This window comes from Sitodiplosis mosellana, unplaced genomic scaffold (assembly GCF_009176505.1).
Source record: "Sitodiplosis mosellana isolate CC-2019 unplaced genomic scaffold, AAFC_SMos_1.0 Smas_scaffold_17, whole genome shotgun sequence".
In the NCBI taxonomy this organism is placed as follows: domain Eukaryota; kingdom Metazoa; phylum Arthropoda; class Insecta; order Diptera; family Cecidomyiidae; genus Sitodiplosis; species Sitodiplosis mosellana.
The window spans coordinates 790,559-809,427 of NW_022595259.1; the positions used below are offsets into that span (position 1 = coordinate 790,559).

At 34.2% G+C, this 18,869-nt stretch overlaps 5 protein-coding genes across 6 annotated transcripts in view; all 5 read right to left on the reverse strand.

Moving 5' to 3' along the window:
* Positions 1 to 788: 788 nt before the first annotated feature.
* Positions 789 to 2,786, reverse strand: LOC129568213 (uncharacterized). The gene is made up of 4 exons (XM_055445860.1): positions 2,390 to 2,786; positions 1,863 to 2,202; positions 1,308 to 1,787; positions 789 to 1,164 (listed from the first exon to the last, which is right to left on the reverse strand). The coding sequence occupies exons 1-4, from the start codon at positions 2,576 to 2,578 to the stop codon at positions 1,007 to 1,009; spliced, it is 1,167 nt and encodes a 388-aa protein (XP_055301835.1). The 5' UTR covers positions 2,579 to 2,786; the 3' UTR covers positions 789 to 1,006.
* Positions 2,787 to 2,917: 131 nt separating this feature from the next.
* Positions 2,918 to 5,956, reverse strand: LOC129568210 (uncharacterized). The gene is made up of 3 exons (XM_055445857.1): positions 5,329 to 5,956; positions 4,332 to 5,187; positions 2,918 to 4,253 (listed from the first exon to the last, which is right to left on the reverse strand). The coding sequence occupies exons 1-3, from the start codon at positions 5,563 to 5,565 to the stop codon at positions 4,066 to 4,068; spliced, it is 1,281 nt and encodes a 426-aa protein (XP_055301832.1). The 5' UTR covers positions 5,566 to 5,956; the 3' UTR covers positions 2,918 to 4,065.
* Positions 5,957 to 6,294: 338 nt separating this feature from the next.
* Positions 6,295 to 10,347, reverse strand: LOC129568211 (leucine-rich repeat transmembrane neuronal protein 2-like). Of its 2 annotated transcripts, none has more exons than XM_055445858.1 (4): positions 10,040 to 10,308; positions 9,595 to 9,777; positions 9,109 to 9,470; positions 6,295 to 9,017 (listed from the first exon to the last, which is right to left on the reverse strand). In XM_055445858.1, the coding sequence occupies exon 4, from the start codon at positions 7,706 to 7,708 to the stop codon at positions 6,506 to 6,508; it is 1,203 nt and encodes a 400-aa protein (XP_055301833.1). In that variant the 5' UTR covers positions 7,709 to 9,017; positions 9,109 to 9,470; positions 9,595 to 9,777; positions 10,040 to 10,308; the 3' UTR covers positions 6,295 to 6,505. The 2 variants fall into 2 exon arrangements, with proteins under 2 accessions (XP_055301833.1, XP_055301834.1); XM_055445859.1 differs by having other exon boundaries at positions 7,907 to 9,017; positions 10,040 to 10,347.
* Positions 10,348 to 10,847: 500 nt separating this feature from the next.
* The window catches only part of LOC129568151 (uncharacterized), an 11,055-nt gene continuing 3,033 nt past the window's right edge, over positions 10,848 to 18,869 (reverse strand). Inside the window, exons 6-17 of the mRNA XM_055445725.1 lie at positions 18,310 to 18,504; positions 17,852 to 18,221; positions 17,574 to 17,775; positions 17,188 to 17,489; positions 16,828 to 17,013; positions 16,224 to 16,376; positions 15,344 to 15,648; positions 14,656 to 15,022; positions 14,057 to 14,545; positions 12,448 to 13,881; positions 11,809 to 12,263; positions 10,848 to 11,723 (exon numbers count right to left, since the gene is read on the reverse strand). Of these exons, the coding sequence (XP_055301700.1) occupies positions 13,691 to 13,881; positions 14,057 to 14,545; positions 14,656 to 15,022; positions 15,344 to 15,648; positions 16,224 to 16,376; positions 16,828 to 17,013; positions 17,188 to 17,489; positions 17,574 to 17,775; positions 17,852 to 18,221; positions 18,310 to 18,504 (2,760 nt within the window). The 3' untranslated portion in view covers positions 10,848 to 11,723; positions 11,809 to 12,263; positions 12,448 to 13,690. The remainder of the gene's footprint in view (positions 11,724 to 11,808; positions 12,264 to 12,447; positions 13,882 to 14,056; positions 14,546 to 14,655; positions 15,023 to 15,343; positions 15,649 to 16,223; positions 16,377 to 16,827; positions 17,014 to 17,187; positions 17,490 to 17,573; positions 17,776 to 17,851; positions 18,222 to 18,309; positions 18,505 to 18,869) is intronic.
* On the reverse strand, positions 11,072 to 12,614 carry LOC129568144 (zinc finger protein 169-like). The gene is made up of 4 exons (XM_055445714.1): positions 12,448 to 12,614; positions 11,809 to 12,263; positions 11,179 to 11,723; positions 11,072 to 11,104 (listed from the first exon to the last, which is right to left on the reverse strand). The coding sequence occupies exons 1-4, from the start codon at positions 12,612 to 12,614 to the stop codon at positions 11,072 to 11,074; spliced, it is 1,200 nt and encodes a 399-aa protein (XP_055301689.1).

Below are 18,869 nucleotides of genomic sequence, written 5' to 3' on the forward strand. Positions count from 1 at the left end.
ACACAACGTAAACTCATACCAAGAACATCGTCAACGAACTCATTAAGCGTTTCCTCAATTTACATTTTCTATTCATACTGGCATTGCGGGCTTTACATTTTACTAGCACCTATAAATAGTTGTTTGTAAAATTTACAAGTACTATTCCACTTTAAATGAAACTATGCGGCAGCGACGAAATAAATCAATTTGCTGAGCTTAATAAGAGAACGACAATGCCGCATGCGGTAGCCCACGCTCACTTGCAGCTGACAATACAGTAGTTCATTCATCAAATGATTAAAACTCAGCGAAACGATGAATTTAATCGCTGCAGTATAGTTAAGTGCAGCGCCTGTCCAACCGCCGGTGCAGCCGGTGCAACGCACCTGCGCAATTCGATGTCACAAGACCGTTTAAATGGCTTAGCTACAATATCAATTGAGCATGAAATTGCTGATTCAATTCAATATGAGGATATCATCGACGAATTTGCCGCTTCCAAAGCCCGGAAAGTTTCCTTTTACTGATCAGTTACGAAAATTCGCAATATTTAATAATGAACATTAAATGTTATATCACGCAATAAAAATTATTTACAAATCGAATGTAAAACATTCATGAATAAATACTGTTTTTGCTACAAAAAGATACGATTTAAAATTTAAATTAATCATTGTCAAAAAAAATTGAGTCATGAAATTTCAGGGGACGCATGAATATAACTTGCACCGGAGCGCCGTGAGCGCTCGGACAGGCGCTGGTTAAGTGTAAATGTATCCAAATGTCAATTGAGGTTTGAGGAAACGATTGATAAGTTCGTTAATAATGCAATTTGGCATGGGTCCTTTTATTTATTTATTACGCATTTAAAAATTTGATCTTATAACATTAGAACTAGAAAAAATGACAAAAAAAAATTAACCATTGATTCAATACAATAAAATTGCATGTAATTTTCTGTATTTGCTGTGCTTTCAGATTCAATATTTAATATTTTTCAAAATGAGATGGAAACATTGGTTTTTTAGTCAAATGTTCCCAATTGATCGTAATAAAGAATAATATTTCGAAGATTTGCTTGAGTTGTCTCATCTTTGTAAAAGTCACGCCTTGCCTTCAATTCAACTTCATTGTTCACAAGAATATCGTTGAACGGCTCAACCAAACATGAAAATATGAAACCTAAATCAAATTTAAAAAAATATTAATCTTCAAGTCTAGCATAAATTTCTCAACTTTTCTTGAATTTAGATCAAACGAAAAACCATCAAATTGTAACCAGTATTTAAATAAAGAGCAAAGATAAACGATCGTTCATAGTTTACCTAAAATGTTTCTCTCGTGATATTGATTTTGAAATTCTGTCCAAATCGGAATGCGATTTTTGTACTTCAATTGTTTGAGGAAATTAACCAAATGTTCATAATAAAATAGAACCAATTCATCGAATCGCTGTGGCCGATAAGCCTCATCAATGGAAGTATTCAAGAAGTAATGTAAATCGAGTGTGGGCGAACCCCAACAAGAGTGTTGAAAGCCAATAAAAACAGTGTTTTCGATTGGACTGTCTTCGGTACTGTTCTCCGTTCTCACCATCAAATGTTCAGAGCAGAGACTATCGTGGTTTAATGTATTAAAGTGATTTGGATTCACATCGTATGTTTGATGAGCCCGCTCAATTATCTCGCCGTAAAGACGACGTAATTTTTCAGCATACACAGCAAAATTGGGCCATTTAGAAACAACATCAGTTACAACTTTGAGATTTTCGGCGTAAATTTGATTAGTTTCACGACACAAGCGACCTAAGTGGATAGAAATTGGGGATTTAAAGAAAAAATAAACAAAAAATGAATAAGGACATGAAATATTCATCTAACCATATTTATAATTGGCAAAAATATTTGCATCTTCCTCTTGCAAAACGGCAGAAATGGCATGAAACACAGCCATTCTCTTCAGGATTGATTTCGCTTCGAAAATGTTGAACCCACGATTCGCTGGCAAAATTTGATAACCTTTGGCTGATAAATCTCCCAGAGTTATAAGATTTTTCTCTTTACAAACGCCAAACACTTCCGGAAACAATTCTGGCTCGCCAACATCGTCAAGTTTTTCATTGAATTTCGCAACAATTTCATCATAGAATGATATTTCTTTGCTGGATGCATCCAGATAATCTGCAATAGATGACGCCTCTTTCACGATTAGATGGCAATTCTATTTAAATAGATAGATGTTAGCAAAAAAAAAATTCTACATTTGCCGTACAAATAAATAATTTTCTTATTTCAGTTCAATTCACTTGAAGAAATTACACTTTTGATTTCCCTGCCATTTTGCGACAAATGTTGTCTCTCCAAAAGAAAAAATTGTCAGATAAATGTTCTTTTTAGCGACAGCTCACCTCTTCTCCTACTAAAGAAACACCGAACGATACAGTAACTCGATATACACTTCTACCTTCTTTTGCCGTTGCTACATTTACATTGAAATTGATCACGTTAATTTCATCGTTTTTGAAATGGTTTCGTAAATTTTTTTCCAGAAAATGCTCATTGAGCCAGTCTGGAACAGATTCAATATTTTCACACATATTTACTCTTTTTCTCCTAAGAATACTATTTAAAATGTTCCAAGTGTTTGAAGAGTGGTTAAACACTGACGGCCGATGAAATATGTACTAGGCTTGCGTTGATAATTTCTCACAATACACTTCACGTTTGAATGTTTGCACATAAGTTGTATTTTTCGGATGATTTGAAGCCGTTGATCAAATATTTTTTCCACAGCTTAAAATTTGGAATGAGATTAAACCAATTATCAATTGAAGCTATGTAAAAAATGAGAGAGTGATAACAAAAGTGCTGATTGTTGATGCCAAATTTTTCAGCTGTCGCTTTGAAGGTCAAAACCCAAAAAAAAACAACTGATATTTTGTCGCAATTTAAAACATGGCATTTATTCTTTTCTGTCTCTCATAGAACATCCATCATATATTTTTTAGCCTAGTTTATGAATATCTTCATATATAATTTCTCGTTTGTGACGCAATGAACAACACACAGTAAACACAATGATTCTAGCAATGTTGAGATTTGACACTTAATTTGGTTTTAGTACCATTTGCTCTAGAAAAAGTTCAAAAGTTCTATAATAAATACATGAAGCTTTGATTTGTGATTTAGTACATTTTGAACTTTTTCTAGTACAAATGGTACTTAAATGGATTTTAGTGGCAAATTTCATATTGCGGTTCTAAAAGTTAGAACAATCATGTTTACTGTGCAGTCAACAAAAATATGCTTCAGTTAAAAAAAAACTGTTATCAAGATAACAACAAAAACCAGCTTTATCGCGATGAACTCTATAACTCTTTGATAAAAAGATCGTTTGAACAAAACCGAGTGAACATTCGTGATTATGAATGACTATTGAGTATTGAAACACATTTTTTCATGTCATTGTTCATAAGAATAATTTTAAACCTATTCTGATCGACTCAATATGATCAAATTGAATGTCCGAGAATGAAAACGCAACTTCTATTCACAACACATATAAGTGAAACAAAAATAAAAAATTTATTGAAATGAAACAACACAATCGAATTTTTTCTAAGTGTAACAACAAAAAAGATTTTTTTAAAGTGTAACATCGGTATGTAGTAAGTGTAACATTCAATTAATTTGATATTCGTATTTAAAAAAGCTAACCTTCAATTTAATCCAATCTAGAAAAGTTGGAATATTTGTTTGCTATCATTCATCACATTTAATTTCTTACCCACAAAATGCGCTCGCCGTATGAGAGGAAACGTAAGCCGTATACAAAAAAGTGGGCATGTAAAATGCAGTGAAATGAAGACGACGACGTCAACAAATGAGAAAGACAACAAGATGAATAAAACTATTATGACCTCACAAATGCAACATGCTCATGCTTATATGTATTATAGGAAGATTGCCGCAAAAGATATCGAAACAAAATTTATAAAATTGAAATACAAAAAATAGCTTCATTTACGGTGTTTTTAAATTTCCTACAATATTTTTATGTTCACCTGAGATGCAAAAATAAAATTCAATCAAAAGTGCCGAGCTGATCGTAATATGGAATGAGTTTCCGTAGAGTTTTACAGGCGTTATCGCTTTTGAATATGGCACGTCTGCCTTTTAAACTATTTGCATTATCTTTTACGGAGTCTTCTACGCTCATTTCCACTTTGCTGTTGGTCATAAATGGCTGAATGAGGCATCCCATTGTGAAACCTTCATTTAATGAAAAAAATCATTATAAAAGATATTTGACTCGTTGAATTACTTTTTGTACGAACTTAATGATCATACCAAATATTCGTCTTTCATGATATTGTGCTTGAAACTGTGGCCAAGTCGGAATCTGCTTTTTGTAATTCATTTTCTTCAGAAAGTAAATCAATTGAGCGTAGTAAAACTTGACAAGTTCATCAAATCGATCTGGACGGCAAGTATGGCTCACCGAAGAATTGAGAAAGTAATACAAGTCAATCGTTGGTGATGCACAGAAAGCGAATTGAAAGTCAATCAATTTAATATTCTCAAACGGTTTCTCTGGCGATCCATCGCTGGTTTTAATCATAAAATTTGTGCTCCAAACATCATCATGGTTTAATGTGTTGAAATGGTCTGGATTGAAATCGTATGTTTTTCGTGCACGCTCAAGTATTTCGCCACGAAGCCGACGCAATTTCTCGACATACACAGCAAAATCAGGCCCAAATCCAGAAATTGTCTCTATCACCACGTCTAAAGTTAAAGCATAGTAATCTTTAAATGTATCAATCTCACGGCTCAAGTGACCGTATTTAAAATTAGCGAAAATATCTGGATTTTCCTCTTGTAAAACAGCGCAAGCTGCGTGGAAGATGGCAATTCTCTTTAGAATGGCTTTCGTCTCTTCGAAGTTGAATCCTTCTTTTGCGGGCAAAACTCGATATCCCTTAGCAGCTAAATCTTCGAGAATCATAATACTTTTTGATTTACACACACCAATGAGCTCAGCAAAGAGTTCAGATTCACCAAGATCACTCAATTTTTGATTGATTTTCGGCGCAACATCAGTATAAAATTCAACTTCTTTGTTGAAAAAATCAAATTTTTCATAAGCACTCAACGACCATTCATCGGAAGCCGCTTGTTTTACAATTAAACTGATGTGTGATATCTAAAATAAAATGGAAATCAATGGAATGATAAAATGTGAAATACTTCGAAAGGTAGGCTTGTTGACTTTTACGAATATCTTTGATTAGAAAAACAGAATAATTCAAAAAAGACATAAACTAAAATAACTTTCTTCACTGACATCTCTGTCTTCACTTCCCGATGATGACCTCTTTTCAGATGAACCACTAAATGACACATTGACCCGATAGATATCACTTGAGAAATTTTCACACTTTCCCGTGGCCGATTCTTTACTAAAATTTATCACATGAACTTTGTTGTTTTTGTAGTAGATTTGTAATTGTTCTTCAAAAAATTTATTATCCATCCATTTTGATTCGGCTCCCAAAACGATTTCAACTTTATCTGACGACATTTCGGAAAAGAATCGCAGTGAAAGTAAAAACAATCAAGATAAAAATGTTCAAAACAAATCGATGAAACTGAACAGAATGTGGTGGTGCGAGCAACAAAGAGGTTGAATAAAACAAAACTGGTTTTCGAGAAAGTCTTTATATTTCGGTAACCGAACACGTTGAAGAGCAAAACCAGACTGAATGCTTGAAAACCATATGCTGGTACAAATAGTGAATGTGGCTTTTGTTTGCAAACAGCTGGCTTCAAAAATATTTGAACCGTTTAATATCGAAACACTTTCTAATTTTGCCTTTTTATACATACGCCTCCAAATGAGATGCAATTGTTGTATGTATGTGTTCTATACAGCTGAAGAATGAAATAAGTGAGAGAAAATGAAGTCATAAATTTCAAGTATTTTTTAAGTGATGTCATTGCATTGTATTAAGCTATACACTGAATTTGGATGAAAATAAAATCTTATCGAATTTTTGAGCAATTTGAACAAAGTTGCTGCATGTAGTTATTTAACTTTCTTTTTTTCTTTTTTTCCTTCTCATTCTTTACATTTCATTCTTTAAACGTCACTTATTTAATCATGGCTTTGGAATCGTTTGAATTTAAAATGAGAATAATTATTCTCATTCTCTGTTTTGTATAATGCCTTTTATCTTATTTTGCACTCAACTCTGTGTGTGTAGCGAAGATATAAAGAACAATTTAATTTTTAAATAATATCTATACCAAAGTTGGAGCCTAAAACTATTTATTTTAGTTTATTTGTTTTTGGATTTCTTTAAATTCATTACAATCATATTACTAACCAAATACATGAAAACAAAATAAAAAAAAACCCGGAGATAAAATCTCTCCAAATATGATGAAAATACATTTTTTTCACAAACGCATTACGTTATCGTGTATGAAATGTGTTTGATAAAAATGGCACGAATCGTTGTTCAAATGAAGTCATCGTCTGGCTTATTCTTCACAGTCTCGTATATGTTTTCTTCGTTAATTGGTTTGAGCTCTATTGTCACTTTCTTTTTCCTTCGAACAAAAACCCAAATAAGCAAAGCCACCAATAGAACGACCAAAACACTACCGAATCCAATTGCAAAATCAACGTATTCAAATTTTTCATCTGAGGTAGATTCTGGCCCAGTCGTTGTCTCGAATGGTGACGTGTTCATTTCCTCTGTTGTTGATGAAACAGATTCACTTTTTGACGATGGATTCAAAGTTGTCGACTTATTGTTAATTGATTCTGATTTCAACTTCGACGATAATACACTTTCTGTTTGGTTTAGTACTGTTATCGAAGTTGTGGTCGTATTCGATGAAGTTGCAGTGTGTTTTGCTTTGATTTTTGACGCATCTTTAGGATCTCCATTGTTTAGTTGCTGGTCACATTTCAAAATCCCTTGATTATTCGCAATGTTCAAAGTAAGGATTTTCTGGAATGTCACACTGCAATCAAAGGTGTTAATAGAATTGTATTGCAAAAGCAATATTTTTAAATTTGTTTTGTTAATAAACATTTGATCGCTGATCGTTTCAATAGCATTACAACTCAAGTCCAAATTTTCTAGTAAATGTAGTTCTGAAAATGTGTCATCACTCAATTTGACAATTTTATTATGTGCCAGATTTATGAGATTTAGATTTTTAGAGGTAAATCTATCAACCGAATTTATTTTATTATGTGATAAATCGATTTGGGTTAAAGCGATCATTGGCTGGAGATAATCTTTACTAAGCTTTGTTAAATGATTATTCGATGCGATCAATATTTTCAGTGTGTTCAAATGTTCCTGGTTTTCTTTACTGATATTAAAATCAACGAATCCATATGATCTCACATCTAATTTTTCTAAGTTTGGGAATTGACTCAGCAACGTTTCATTGAAACCACTGGCCGTACAGTAAACTGTTCTCAGTTCTTTCACATTGGAATTACTTATGTTTGGATGTGTCAGAAGCTCTGATGTGCACATCGGTTTTCCAAATCGATTATCGCAATAGACCCAAATCAAAGTCTTATTTTCACTCTTAAAATCACACCCGAGCATTTCAGTATTTGCAGAATTCGATCCAATACAATCACCAAAAACAATAATCCACCACGAGAGAAGTAACACTGAATTATTTTGTTTTCTCATATTCAACAAATCCCAAACAAATGTGCCTCCCTTGTTTTCTTTTCAGTGGGAATAGTCTTGATGTTCCGTTCAATTTGTTCCAATTTTGATTGAATCCGATCGAATTATAATTTCGTTTGTGGTAGTGAACTCAACATGACTTACTCCAGCCAACAACTCGTACTGCAAATGTAAAAATAAATTCTGATATGGAAATGATTCAAAGTCACAATGCGAAAATTTCATTCATTTCGAATGAAATATTTTGTTTTATTTAAAAGATATTTTGTTCTTATCGAAACAAGTGCTTCAAGTAACAATGAATGACTCATTCTCACACATTTGTACAGTGACTCAATATAAATTATATTTTTTAGATTTTTATTATTATAAATCTATCGTCATCGGCAAATAATTCGCATTTTAATTTTTATTTTTCTTATCAATAAACATAAAAACGGGACTGAGAAGATTTTCTTATTGAATAATTGAACACGAAACGATGAATTTACATAAAACACACTAGCAAAAATGAATTCAAATAAAAATGTCAAGATTCCATTTGTCTTACTTATGTATAGTTTGCATGTGTCTCCTTTGATTGAATTGCGTTGAAAACTTCTTCTGACATATTTCACAGAATAGTGCATCAATTGGATTCTCGTGTTCCATCTGATGCAATTCAAGTAAGTCATTTGATGGGAATTTTTTCACGCATGATGGACATTGGAATGGCCGTTTTTTATGAGTTTCTTCATGTCTAACAATTCGGTATTTGCGGTCAGTGATGTATTCACAGTGATCACATGTGAATTTCTTTTTGCCATTCGGCGCCGTGCTTGTTGACATTGATGTTTCATTCGGTGTCGTCATATCGGTTGAAGTTTCGATAGATTCGATTTTGTCATTGTTTTGATTCGATATGATACTAGCTCTGGTTGTCAATTTGCTGGTGAAACATCTTTTGTTGTTGAAGTGTCTGATTCCAGTTTGCTTGGTTCAGTCAAAGCGGTAGCTGGAGCCACACGAGTTTTTGGAGCTAAAGGTGGAATGTGAGAAGATGTAGGAGAAATGGATGAGGTAATGCGAGATGAGACAGGAGTAGAAGAAGAATCACGATTGCCAATCGATGCTATTGAAGGTTGCACTGATTTGGTGGGAACGGGCAATGGAGTTGAAGTTTGTGTCAAGATTCGATTTAGTCGCTGGGACGAAACCCGATCAGCAAATGATTCGGCGGTGATCTGATTTCCATTGTCAATTGGTGTAAAGGCGAGAGCAATTTTTCGGTAGTCTGTTGATTTGGCCAATTTTGATTCACTCGGGCGACCTAAAGAAACACACAAAAGAAAAATTATTGAAGAGATTTGAGAATGAAAATAAAACCGTATTGAATTGAAAACTACTCTCAATATGATTACCCGCAATTTTTTCAACTGATGACTGCACGGTGGTTTCGGCTACAGAATTTGTTGAAATCAGATTCTCTTTGTCAAACAAATCGGTCTCTTCATCCGAGATCTCGAATATTTCTTCATCGCTTGAATCGCCAGAACTTTCTTCGTATACTTCAAACCGAGGTCTTTTGATCAAAAATGTTTGGTTGCCGGTGTCGATTTCGTCTTGATTCTTTCTTTTCTGCGATGGAATCACTTTCCATCCCGTCGATTGTTCCCAATCTGCAAATGAAGCGATCGCATCATCCTTTGCGCTTAGTTTTCGTTCACCGTTCAGTCTCTTTAACTCCAAATACAGTACAAATTCGTCGTACACTTTGCATACGCTGTCAATGGAAAGAGGAATTGATTCAAAATAAAATGTCATCGAGTCACTGTCAATTGAAATAACACTGACTAAAATGTGTGAAAAAATGGATTTTTTCGGAAAATTTCCACGTTAATACACACCGTCTATTTATGAGGTTCAGCAACTTTTCACGAAAATTGTAGTCAAAAGGCGGATTCGAATGCTTGAAGTCGTCATTAATGTTGCTCAGTGTGAATTTAGTTTCACTTTCAATGTTTGATATCAACACAGCAATTGCGTCAGTCCATTCGCCCATTTTGTTGGTACAAGCAGTTGTCGAAAACCTAACGAAAGAATGAACGTTTGTATCAATTTATTCGGAGTAGGTCTACTTCATATTTCATAAGAATTTCTCTTTTCCAACAAAAACAAGGCTACACTAACACTTTTTAATCAAGGAAAATTCAAGAATTTTTCATGCCTTATTCCAATTAAATTGACGCGATTGGAAAGAGAATTAAAAATAAGTATTTGTCATTTTCCTATAGAGAAAAAAAAAAGTCTCGCCAAAAAAAAGAGTTGCAAATGTCATTGCGAATTACTTACTCTTTTTCGTTGTTTTTTTTTTCCTTTGAAGTGGTCGTCGTAAACGGATCTTGTATTTTTTTTCTATCGCACGTACTTTTGTTTGACACGATTTTTTTGCTTTGGTGAATCAATTGACAATTTGATTTTACGGAATTTAAATAATTTATCCAAATTTCGGAATGAATTTTTTCACACAATTTCAAACACGAACAAATTGCATTGTCTAAACAAAACAGGTGATTTTGCCGGTTTCCGTACACTTGGCACAAAAGAAAAAAGAGCGGACTTTTGACGTTTCAACAGAGCTAAAAAAAAAAAACATAGCTGCAGCCGGTGTATATGTGTGTCATTGGGTAAAATGAAATTCACAATACATATACATAGACACAAAATGCCGGCACATTCTTTGCCTCGCACAACTACATACAATGCAATGCTAGTGTCCAGTGAGACAGAGACAGAAACACAAACACAACAATACATTACTTTGACTGAAATTTGTGTAGACACTGCTTTGTGACTCGGTTTGGTTCATCGGCAAAGAGGCGACGAAAAACTCACAAATACAAAAGCAAAAGCGAATATGGATAAAGGCATAGAAATGAAACGTAATGAATGATTTGTTTCATCATCAATTTTTGCGCGCGTTCTTCGTTGAGAAGCGATCAAAGCGACAATCAATTAAATGAACCTTATGTAAAAGGTGACAGCAGCTGTAGGAAAGCAAACGAATGACAGAGATAGAAAAAAACACAAGAGAATGGTTGCAAAGACAAAGCAGAGAATATGTGCGAAAAAAGGAAAAAAACGAATACATACATTTGAATTGCGTTTGGGAAATGAATGACATTTGATTTATGTTTTTATTTTCTTTTATGCGTCAATTTTTTTTTTACATCAATTCAATATTTTTCTTGATCCAATTTATTTTCTGGTTATATCAATTTTATTTTTTTAACATGAAATGATTTCACATGTTTTCGTAAGTTCTTTTTTCTCGTATACTTATTGGGGCATAGTTCACAATGGTAAGGCTGATCGCCGGTATGCTTAAGCATGTGTTGTACCAAAACATATCTCTCCCTGTTTTGATATTTACATAAATAGCATTCATATCGTAATAAAGTGCAATTTCTTTCATGGAGTTCACATTTTACTTTGTCGGCAAATTTTTTTTTGCATCGCGAACATTTATTCTGATGAACTTTCAAATGAATGTCAAGAAGATCCTGTTCGGCGAATTTCTTTGGACACAATTTACAGCGGAATGGCTTCTCTTTATGCTCCAACATATGCAACGATATTCTATCTCTTCTGCTGTTACTGTAGTCGCATTCGTCACATTTGTATCGCTTTATTCCATTCACAATGAGTGTTTTTTGAGTCGGTGCAATGCTTGATCTCAGATTGGTTTTTGGAGCACACGGTCGTGGTGCGGTGCCACTACTTTGATTCATGACGTCGGTGCTGCCTTTGGTTGGCTTTTCTGCATCTTGTGCTGATGTGAGCGCTTGCATTCTTGCCTTCTTTACTGAAGCCGGAGCCGGCCTAGTCAAAGCTGAAGCCAAAATGGAAGATCGGGTAGAAGTTGCTTTCGTCTGCTGTCTGCCAGCGTCTTCAGCTTGTTTATCACCTGGAGAAGGACGGGTAAGTCTTCGGCTGCATCTTTTCTTTGTCCATTTAAAGTCAACTACTGGATCAACTGGATAGAAAAAACAAAAATGTTTAACATTATTGGAAATGTTGAATGAAACAATGGCATGCAATGGCATGCAATGGCATATTACCTGGAGTGGTGTCGACGTCAACAATAGCTGTTTGAATTGTTATTGTCTGTGTTGAAACAAGGCACTCATTATCATTTGTTTCCACTTCTTGTGGTGTTTCAACTGCTCCTGCAATTTCGTCGTTCTGTTCAATTTGTGGATCGATTGCTTCGTCGATTTTTTCCTCCTCAACAACTGGCTCTCTGTCAACTTCCTCATCCAATTCCATTCCGATTCGTCCATCGATTCGCGGTCTTTTGACTATGAACGTGCGATTGCTGGCATCAAGTTCGTCTGGTTTTTTCCGCTTTTGTGCTACACTCGGTCTTTCCGGTGTGTGATTTTGACGATTGTACCCAGTGGACTGTTTCCATTCTACGAATGAGCCATCACTGTCCATTGCACCAGAATCGTACCGATTTTCCAGCTCCTCGAATTCCAATCTTATTTGGAATTGGTCGTATGTCTTGGCGACGCTGTCAATGAAAAATCAAATTGTTTTTTTAATTCTTGTGTATGTCAACGCATATTTAGTTTTTGTTTAAAACAGTTTTTTTCGTCCATACATTAGCTCAATAAATAATTTTGAATCTAATTTAGAGAATATATATCAATAAAAACAACTGACGAAAAGAACTGTATCCAAATGATTATACCCACCGTGTTACAATAAATTGCAAGAAATGATTGCGAAATTCCGCATCGAACGACAGTCCCGTTTGTTTGAAGTCTTCATGAATGCCTCTCAGTGTGAATTTGGTTTCTCGTTCGATGACCCAAATCATTTCCGTGATCAAATCCATCCAATCTCGTGTTGTCGGCTCCATTTTAACGACCTTCACATACAGAACCAATAACACGATTTACACATTCAATTTTTATCAATTATTTTTTTCTTGTTATTCTTTGTTGAAGTTTTTGTGTGTGATTTCACTTTTTTCTGATCACATTAAATTCGTTTTTTTTGTTTGCAATTTATACAAATCAATTGCTTCCGTCAATGAAAAATCTTAATTAGTTAACAAAATTTGCACGTTACTTAATCAAAAAAAAAGAAATAGAAATATAAAATAAAAGAGCGTTCTTTTTGACGTCTCAGCTGTTCAGAGTGTGTAGTATGGAAAATGTGACAGTGAACCAGACGTCGTTATGTCAAGGTGTATATTGCAACGCACACACTTACATTGGTCGGCTCATGTTTCGCGCTCCACACTCATACAGAAGCGAGCTACAATGAAACACAAATACATTTTGCATTTGCCTTACAGTTCGTGACCAAGCGATAAACATAGGAGAACAAACAATGTTGAATGTTAATGCATAAAGAGGAAAGGGGAGAAAATATATTTCTCTTTCTTTTTCGATGCTTTCTTTTGAATGCGACACATAACAGAAGGACAACAAAGCAATTAACAAACGACGTTGTCGAAGCACTGCATCAAATGTGTATTAGATTCATTTATGGTTCGTTCACAGGTATGCTAATGTAGTCGAATGTAGGGCCAACGAACTTACGTATCTTAGGTATCGCACATTTCTCCGACTCTCTTTAATATGATGTTCCATTCAACGATCCGACAAAATTGTTCACACCTATAAAACTAACAGCAACCGAAAAAAAAATTTAATACATCGTTTTTTGTCATTTTCGGATCAATTTTTATTCGACATTCATTTATTCATTGAACTACGACTTCATTAGAAAATTATTAATTGTAATGAATTTTTCGGTTACATGAACAAAAAAAAGTGTTGCTTTGCTTTTTTGCTGAACACAAATTAAATTTATTCACCAATAAACATCCCAAAATAACATCATTTAAACACGAATTCCATTCATTTCTGATAAAAACCGCAGCAAGAATGACACTTCATTGAATTTTATTTCATTTCATCCGTCTCTTCAATCAAAGATGCCTAGTTGATCGTAAAATGGAATGAGTTTGCGTAAAATTTCGTAAACTTTTGGCTGCTTATACATATTTCTTCTGTATCTCATTGATCGCTCGTCGATTAACACCATTGCCTCAAGGTCTGCATCTTCAGTGCATTCATTGATCATGAATGGCTGAATGGTGCATGCGACGATGAAACCTGGTATTGTGAGGAAGAGAACATTTGGATTGAAATTGAAAATTCAAAATTTAAACATAAAAATCGCAGTCACATATAGAATTCATGCTGATGTCAATTGAAATTAAATATTAACTCTCATATCTAATCTGAATTTCTGTCGTTTGTTTTACTTTAAATACCCAAAAAATTGTACCGTAAAAATATCTCTCATTGAATTGTTTGAAAAACTCGTCGCTTGTTGGAATGCGTTTTTTGTACTCCAATCGAATCAAATTAGTCGATAGTTGTTCGTGATAAAACTGAATCAGTTCATTAAACGAGTGTGGACGAAGCGCTTCACAAAGCGATGTGTTCAAGAAATAATGTAAGTCAACGGCTGGCGATGCCCAACACGAATCCTGGAAATCAATAAACATCACATTTTCAAATGGCGCATCATTTCCTCCTTCCGTTGGTTTTATCATAACATTATTCAGCCAAAAATCCCCATGGTTCAATGTGTTGAAGTGATTTGGATTAGGATCAAACACTTTCAAGCCTCTTTCAACTACATCATTTCGAAGACGACGCAACTTTTCCGTGTATCGATCAAAATCTGGCCACGTCGAAAGTAATTCAATCAGAACATCGAGTTGAGCGTAGTAGAAATTGTGGAAAACATCACTGTCACGACTCATTGCACCTTGATGAAAGAAGAAGATGAAATCTTTTGAAATTTGCGGTAAAAATAGATTTGTATAAATATTGACGGAAATGTCAGGGAAATGAGTAGAAATTAAAGTTTTTACAAACCATATTTGAAGTTCACGAAAATGTTTGGCTTTTCCTCTTGCAAAACTGCACAGATCGCATGGAATGTCGCCGATTTGTTCAAGATTGCCTTTGCTTCGGCCAAATCAAATCCTTTTTGTATGGATGCCATGCCATAGCCCTTTGGAGTCAAATCTTCAAATAACATCACTTTATTCAACTGACATACGCCGATCGTCTCGGCGATCAATTCGGTCGGCTCATTCAATTTTTTCAACAACCGCTGAATATGAGGCACAATCTCACCATAGAATTCAATTTCTTTATCGTAGACATTGTGAGCCGAAAGTGTTTCGAAGGCGTGGCCACTTGAAAGTGCCGCTTTTACTATAAGGCTTCGGGTCATTATCTGAAATATGAAAAGAATGTTTAATAACATTTAAAGGTTAGCACCTCATTTATCGACATTGCTGTAACGATGCCAATGCGCATATTGTAGAAAAGAAGAAGAGTGTATTTCTGTTTCGTTAATATCTGTTTTTATATTATATTTTTTATATATATACGTAATATGAATCACATCCGAACAAATGAAAGAACATTCAGAACTAACAACATTTAGTAAACTGAAAAATAACACGAATAAAGAAAATGAAAAAGTATTTACAATTCGTTTGGTGTTTAATCAGAGAAGGAAATGAACAAATTCTCATAAATTCAAGAAAAGTACCTCATCGCTAAAATCCAAGCTAAAATCCACTTTGACCCGATAAATGGAACTGGCAAAGTTTTCGCCAGCGGCTGTAGCTGATTCAACCATCAAACTTTGAACTTTTACTTCATTGTTCCCGTAGTGTTTGCGTAGATGTTCCTGCATGAAGCCAGTATTTAGCCACTTTAGAATTTCAGACTCGGCTATATTTGTAGATGTCATTTTCTGATCTGAAGCTTTCAATCGATTGTTTGTGTTTGTTTTCACTCGATTTGGACTCACTATTTTGCTTGCAAACAAACCATCTAGCCACATCAACTGAACTGTTTTAAAAAAAATTGATCACTCAGAGTTTTTCGGAAAGACAAACATTAAAATATGCTTTATTAAATTAATTTATTAAAACATTTGATATGAATTGATTCAAGTCGACAATCAGATAACTTAAAGAATTCTACTTTCATTTACAATCAAATATTAATTTGATGTTATTGACATTTCTCATGTGAAACATCTGAACTGAAAAAGTGACAATGACAGTAGATAAGCCATTGTTGACATAAATTAGTAAATTTGGTTCAGAGTGATAAAACCGACAAAATATACATTTGATGAGGATTTGTCTAACTTCAGGCTGATTTGTTTCATTTTTCATGCATTTGTTTTATTCGATCGATCATTCGAACTAATTTATTTCAAGTCTTTAATTGCATGTTCTATGTCAAATTCTAGCCTATTCGTTATTTACGTTGACTATAAATTAAAATGCATTTCATATTTCTCTCGTTCTATCTATTGTGATGAGACACTATTCTATTCGAAATTTGTTACTGTATGCTTGTCTCCAATTCATCATTTGAACTGATCTCCAGCTGGTCAGCTTCTCTCAGATTCATACTTTCTAATTCAGATTCATTTTGATCAGTAATAACGTCTTCGTCTTTGATAAAAGACTCTCTGGTAGTCTCATTTAGATCAGCCGTTTCCGAATGATCTTCATCAGTTGTCTTTGGACTGACCTCCCTTAAAATGGTGAGATTGGTTCTATTTTCTATGATTTTTAATCAAAATAGTTAGAATTACGAATATAATTCTTTTTATTCTATATTTCAATGTCAAAAATGTTGACGACATTTCAAAATGCACACTGTTCTATCAGCGGAGTGAAACGATGGAATGTTTACATATTATTATCAATAAATGAATCAAAATCAAGGCCTAATTAAACAGCTAGTGACGGTAAGCTATTGTGTGTGAGGTGCTTTTAGCCATGAGTATGCATTATGCAATGAGTCTAATCACGAATTAGATTAGACATAAATTCTCAGAAAATAAGAATATCAAGTGTTTACCATATTCGATTGAAGTGTAATTTTTTTTTCTTTCAATATAAAAAATAGTTTATGGTATCAATTGATTGATTTTAATTAGATAATTTTGATCATTTCTATTGCTCGATTGTGTTCACTTAAAAAAACACAAATTTACTCGTACAATCTAATCGAAGATGCCCATGCTGTCGTACATCGGAATGACTTTTCGTAAATAGGACCGAGCCTTCGGCGATGAATATACCAGTCTCTTGACTCTCATGGATCTTTCATCGCCCATGTTGAACGCCTCGAAATCTGCTTCGGCGGTTTCTTCATTGATAAACATAGGATAATACATGCACGACGAAATAAAACCTGTTTTAAACAATTTTGGATTAATTCAAATTGATTTTGTAAAATAGAAAAATGTCTTCAGATGATGTAATGCTTTGAAAAGGAAAGCCTTGGGAAAGCAACGTTTTAAACAAATAATTTGCTGTAGAGGTTACTGCTTTAAAACTGATGAGTTGAATCGATGAATTTCATTACCATAAAATGCTTTCTCTCTATACTGTTGCTTGATTTCGTCCGAAGTCGGAATATGATTTTTATAGCCCAAACGTTCCAGATATTCGGCAAGGTCTCCTTGATATGATTCAATTAAATCATCATATCGGCTTGGTCGCAGCGATTCTTGCAACGAAGATTCGAAAAAGTAATGAAAATCAATACCTGGCGACGTCCAACAGGAGAATTGGAAGTCGATGAAAATCATATTTTCAATTGACACTTTGGTTTCATTACTGGAATCGTGCTTATCCGTGTATTTCATCATGAGATTGTTAATCCACCTGGAGAAAGTGAAATTATTGATTGTTTACCAATTCAAAGTGTAGACGAATCGTGAAGAATTAATTTTAAAAAAAGGTACGAACAAATCGCCATGAATCATCGTGTTGAAGTGATTCGGATCAGGATCGAAGGCTTTGGCCCCCTTTTCCATAAGGTTTCGACGCAGACTTTGGAATTTTTCCATGTAATATTCTTTGTCTGGCCATGTTGAAATTACTTCCATCATCACATCAAACTGAGTCAAGAAAAATGTATCGAGTGCATCTGTCGTTCGACTCATTAAACCTATTTAGGTTGTAATTTAACATTAATACACATTTTTTCAAAGAGCTTGAACTTGAAACGTTGTTCAATTACTTACCGTATTTAAAGTTTTCAAAAATATTCGGTTCTTCCTCCTGCAGCACAGCATTGATTGCATGTAACAGGGCGGTTTTCTTCAGAACTATTTTCGTTTCTTCAAAATTTAGTCCGCGTTGAACTGAAGCTGTGCCATAGCCTTTGATTTTCAAATCCTCAAACAAAATCGCATTATTCGTATTACAAACTCCATACGGTTCAGCTACTAATTGGGCTGTTTCGTTCAATTTTTTCAGCTTTTGGTTGATTTTTGGCGCGATTTTGCTATAAAATTCCATTTCTTTGCCATAAGAATTATTCTTTGACAATTTTTCAGTTGCAAGTCGACCAGGAACAGCCGTTTTTACGATGACATTTAACGGCTTAAATTCCTAATGATGGATGTACGAGAAATAATTTTATGCCAAGCACTGTAATCACATATTTCCCGAACATATTTCACATTTTCCATTGCTTTACCTCATCCGAAAATGTGACATGAACTCGATACAGATCACTGGCATAATTGTCACCTTTCGCCGTGGCCGGTTTCACTTCGAAATTGGCAATAGTTAGCTGTACAAGACCGTAGTAATTCCGCAAGTGTTTTTCTAAAAATTCTTTGTCAAGCCACTTTGGAATTTGTTCAATCATATTGGTTTCTACAACCATTTTTCAAAACTTTTTTACAGAACCACTATAAAGAACAATCTATAAAAGTTTTTTTTTTAAGAAATGTAGTATTCAATATTCTCTCTTGTAAAATCCGCACTGAAAGAACCACATGCACTGATGTGAATTGTTGCGTCAACACTATGCTTCGTTTATATAGTGTTTTCATTCCGCTGATTATCTTTATCATTAATATGATAACTGTATATATGGCACGTAATGAAAACTGCCATAAACCAGATTTTTTATCATCTCATACATTCGTTACGTATGAATTGTACAGAGTATTCCTGTATTTGTGTCGTTGATAGTGTCTTATCTTTAAATTACACAATAGAATGTGATAGATGGTCAGCTACGGCTGACAA

What these genes read in the sequence shown, in the direction of transcription:
- LOC129568213 (XM_055445860.1), bottom strand. Translation starts at nt 2,578, where the DNA reads ATGTGTGAAAATATTGAATCTGTTCCAGACTGGCTCAATGAGCATTTT. An exon ending in TTTCTTTAGTAGGAGAAGAG is followed by an intron (nt 2,203 to 2,389) that starts GTGAGCTGTCGC and finishes CTATTTAAATAG; the next exon opens with AATTGCCATCTAATCGTGAA. An exon ending in TCACGAGAGAAACATTTTAG is followed by an intron (nt 1,165 to 1,307) that starts GTAAACTATGAA and finishes AATTTGATTTAG; the next exon opens with GTTTCATATTTTCATGTTTG.
- LOC129568210 (XM_055445857.1), bottom strand. Translation starts at nt 5,565, where the DNA reads ATGTCGTCAGATAAAGTTGAAATCGTTTTGGGAGCCGAATCAAAATGG. An exon ending in CGGGAAGTGAAGACAGAGAT is followed by an intron (nt 5,188 to 5,328) that starts GTCAGTGAAGAA and finishes ATTTTATTTTAG; the next exon opens with ATATCACACATCAGTTTAAT. An exon ending in TCATGAAAGACGAATATTTG is followed by an intron (nt 4,254 to 4,331) that starts GTATGATCATTA and finishes CATTAAATGAAG; the next exon opens with GTTTCACAATGGGATGCCTC.
- LOC129568211 (XM_055445858.1), bottom strand. Translation starts at nt 7,708, where the DNA reads ATGAGAAAACAAAATAATTCAGTGTTACTTCTCTCGTGGTGGATTATT.
- LOC129568144 (XM_055445714.1), bottom strand. Translation starts at nt 12,614, where the DNA reads ATGGAGCCGACAACACGAGATTGGATGGATTTGATCACGGAAATGATT. An exon ending in TTGCAATTTATTGTAACACG is followed by an intron (nt 12,264 to 12,447) that starts GTGGGTATAATC and finishes TTTCATTGACAG; the next exon opens with CGTCGCCAAGACATACGACC. An exon ending in AAAAAAAATTTGCCGACAAA is followed by an intron (nt 11,105 to 11,178) that starts GTAAAATGTGAA and finishes ATATCAAAACAG; the next exon opens with GGAGAGATATGTTTTGGTAC.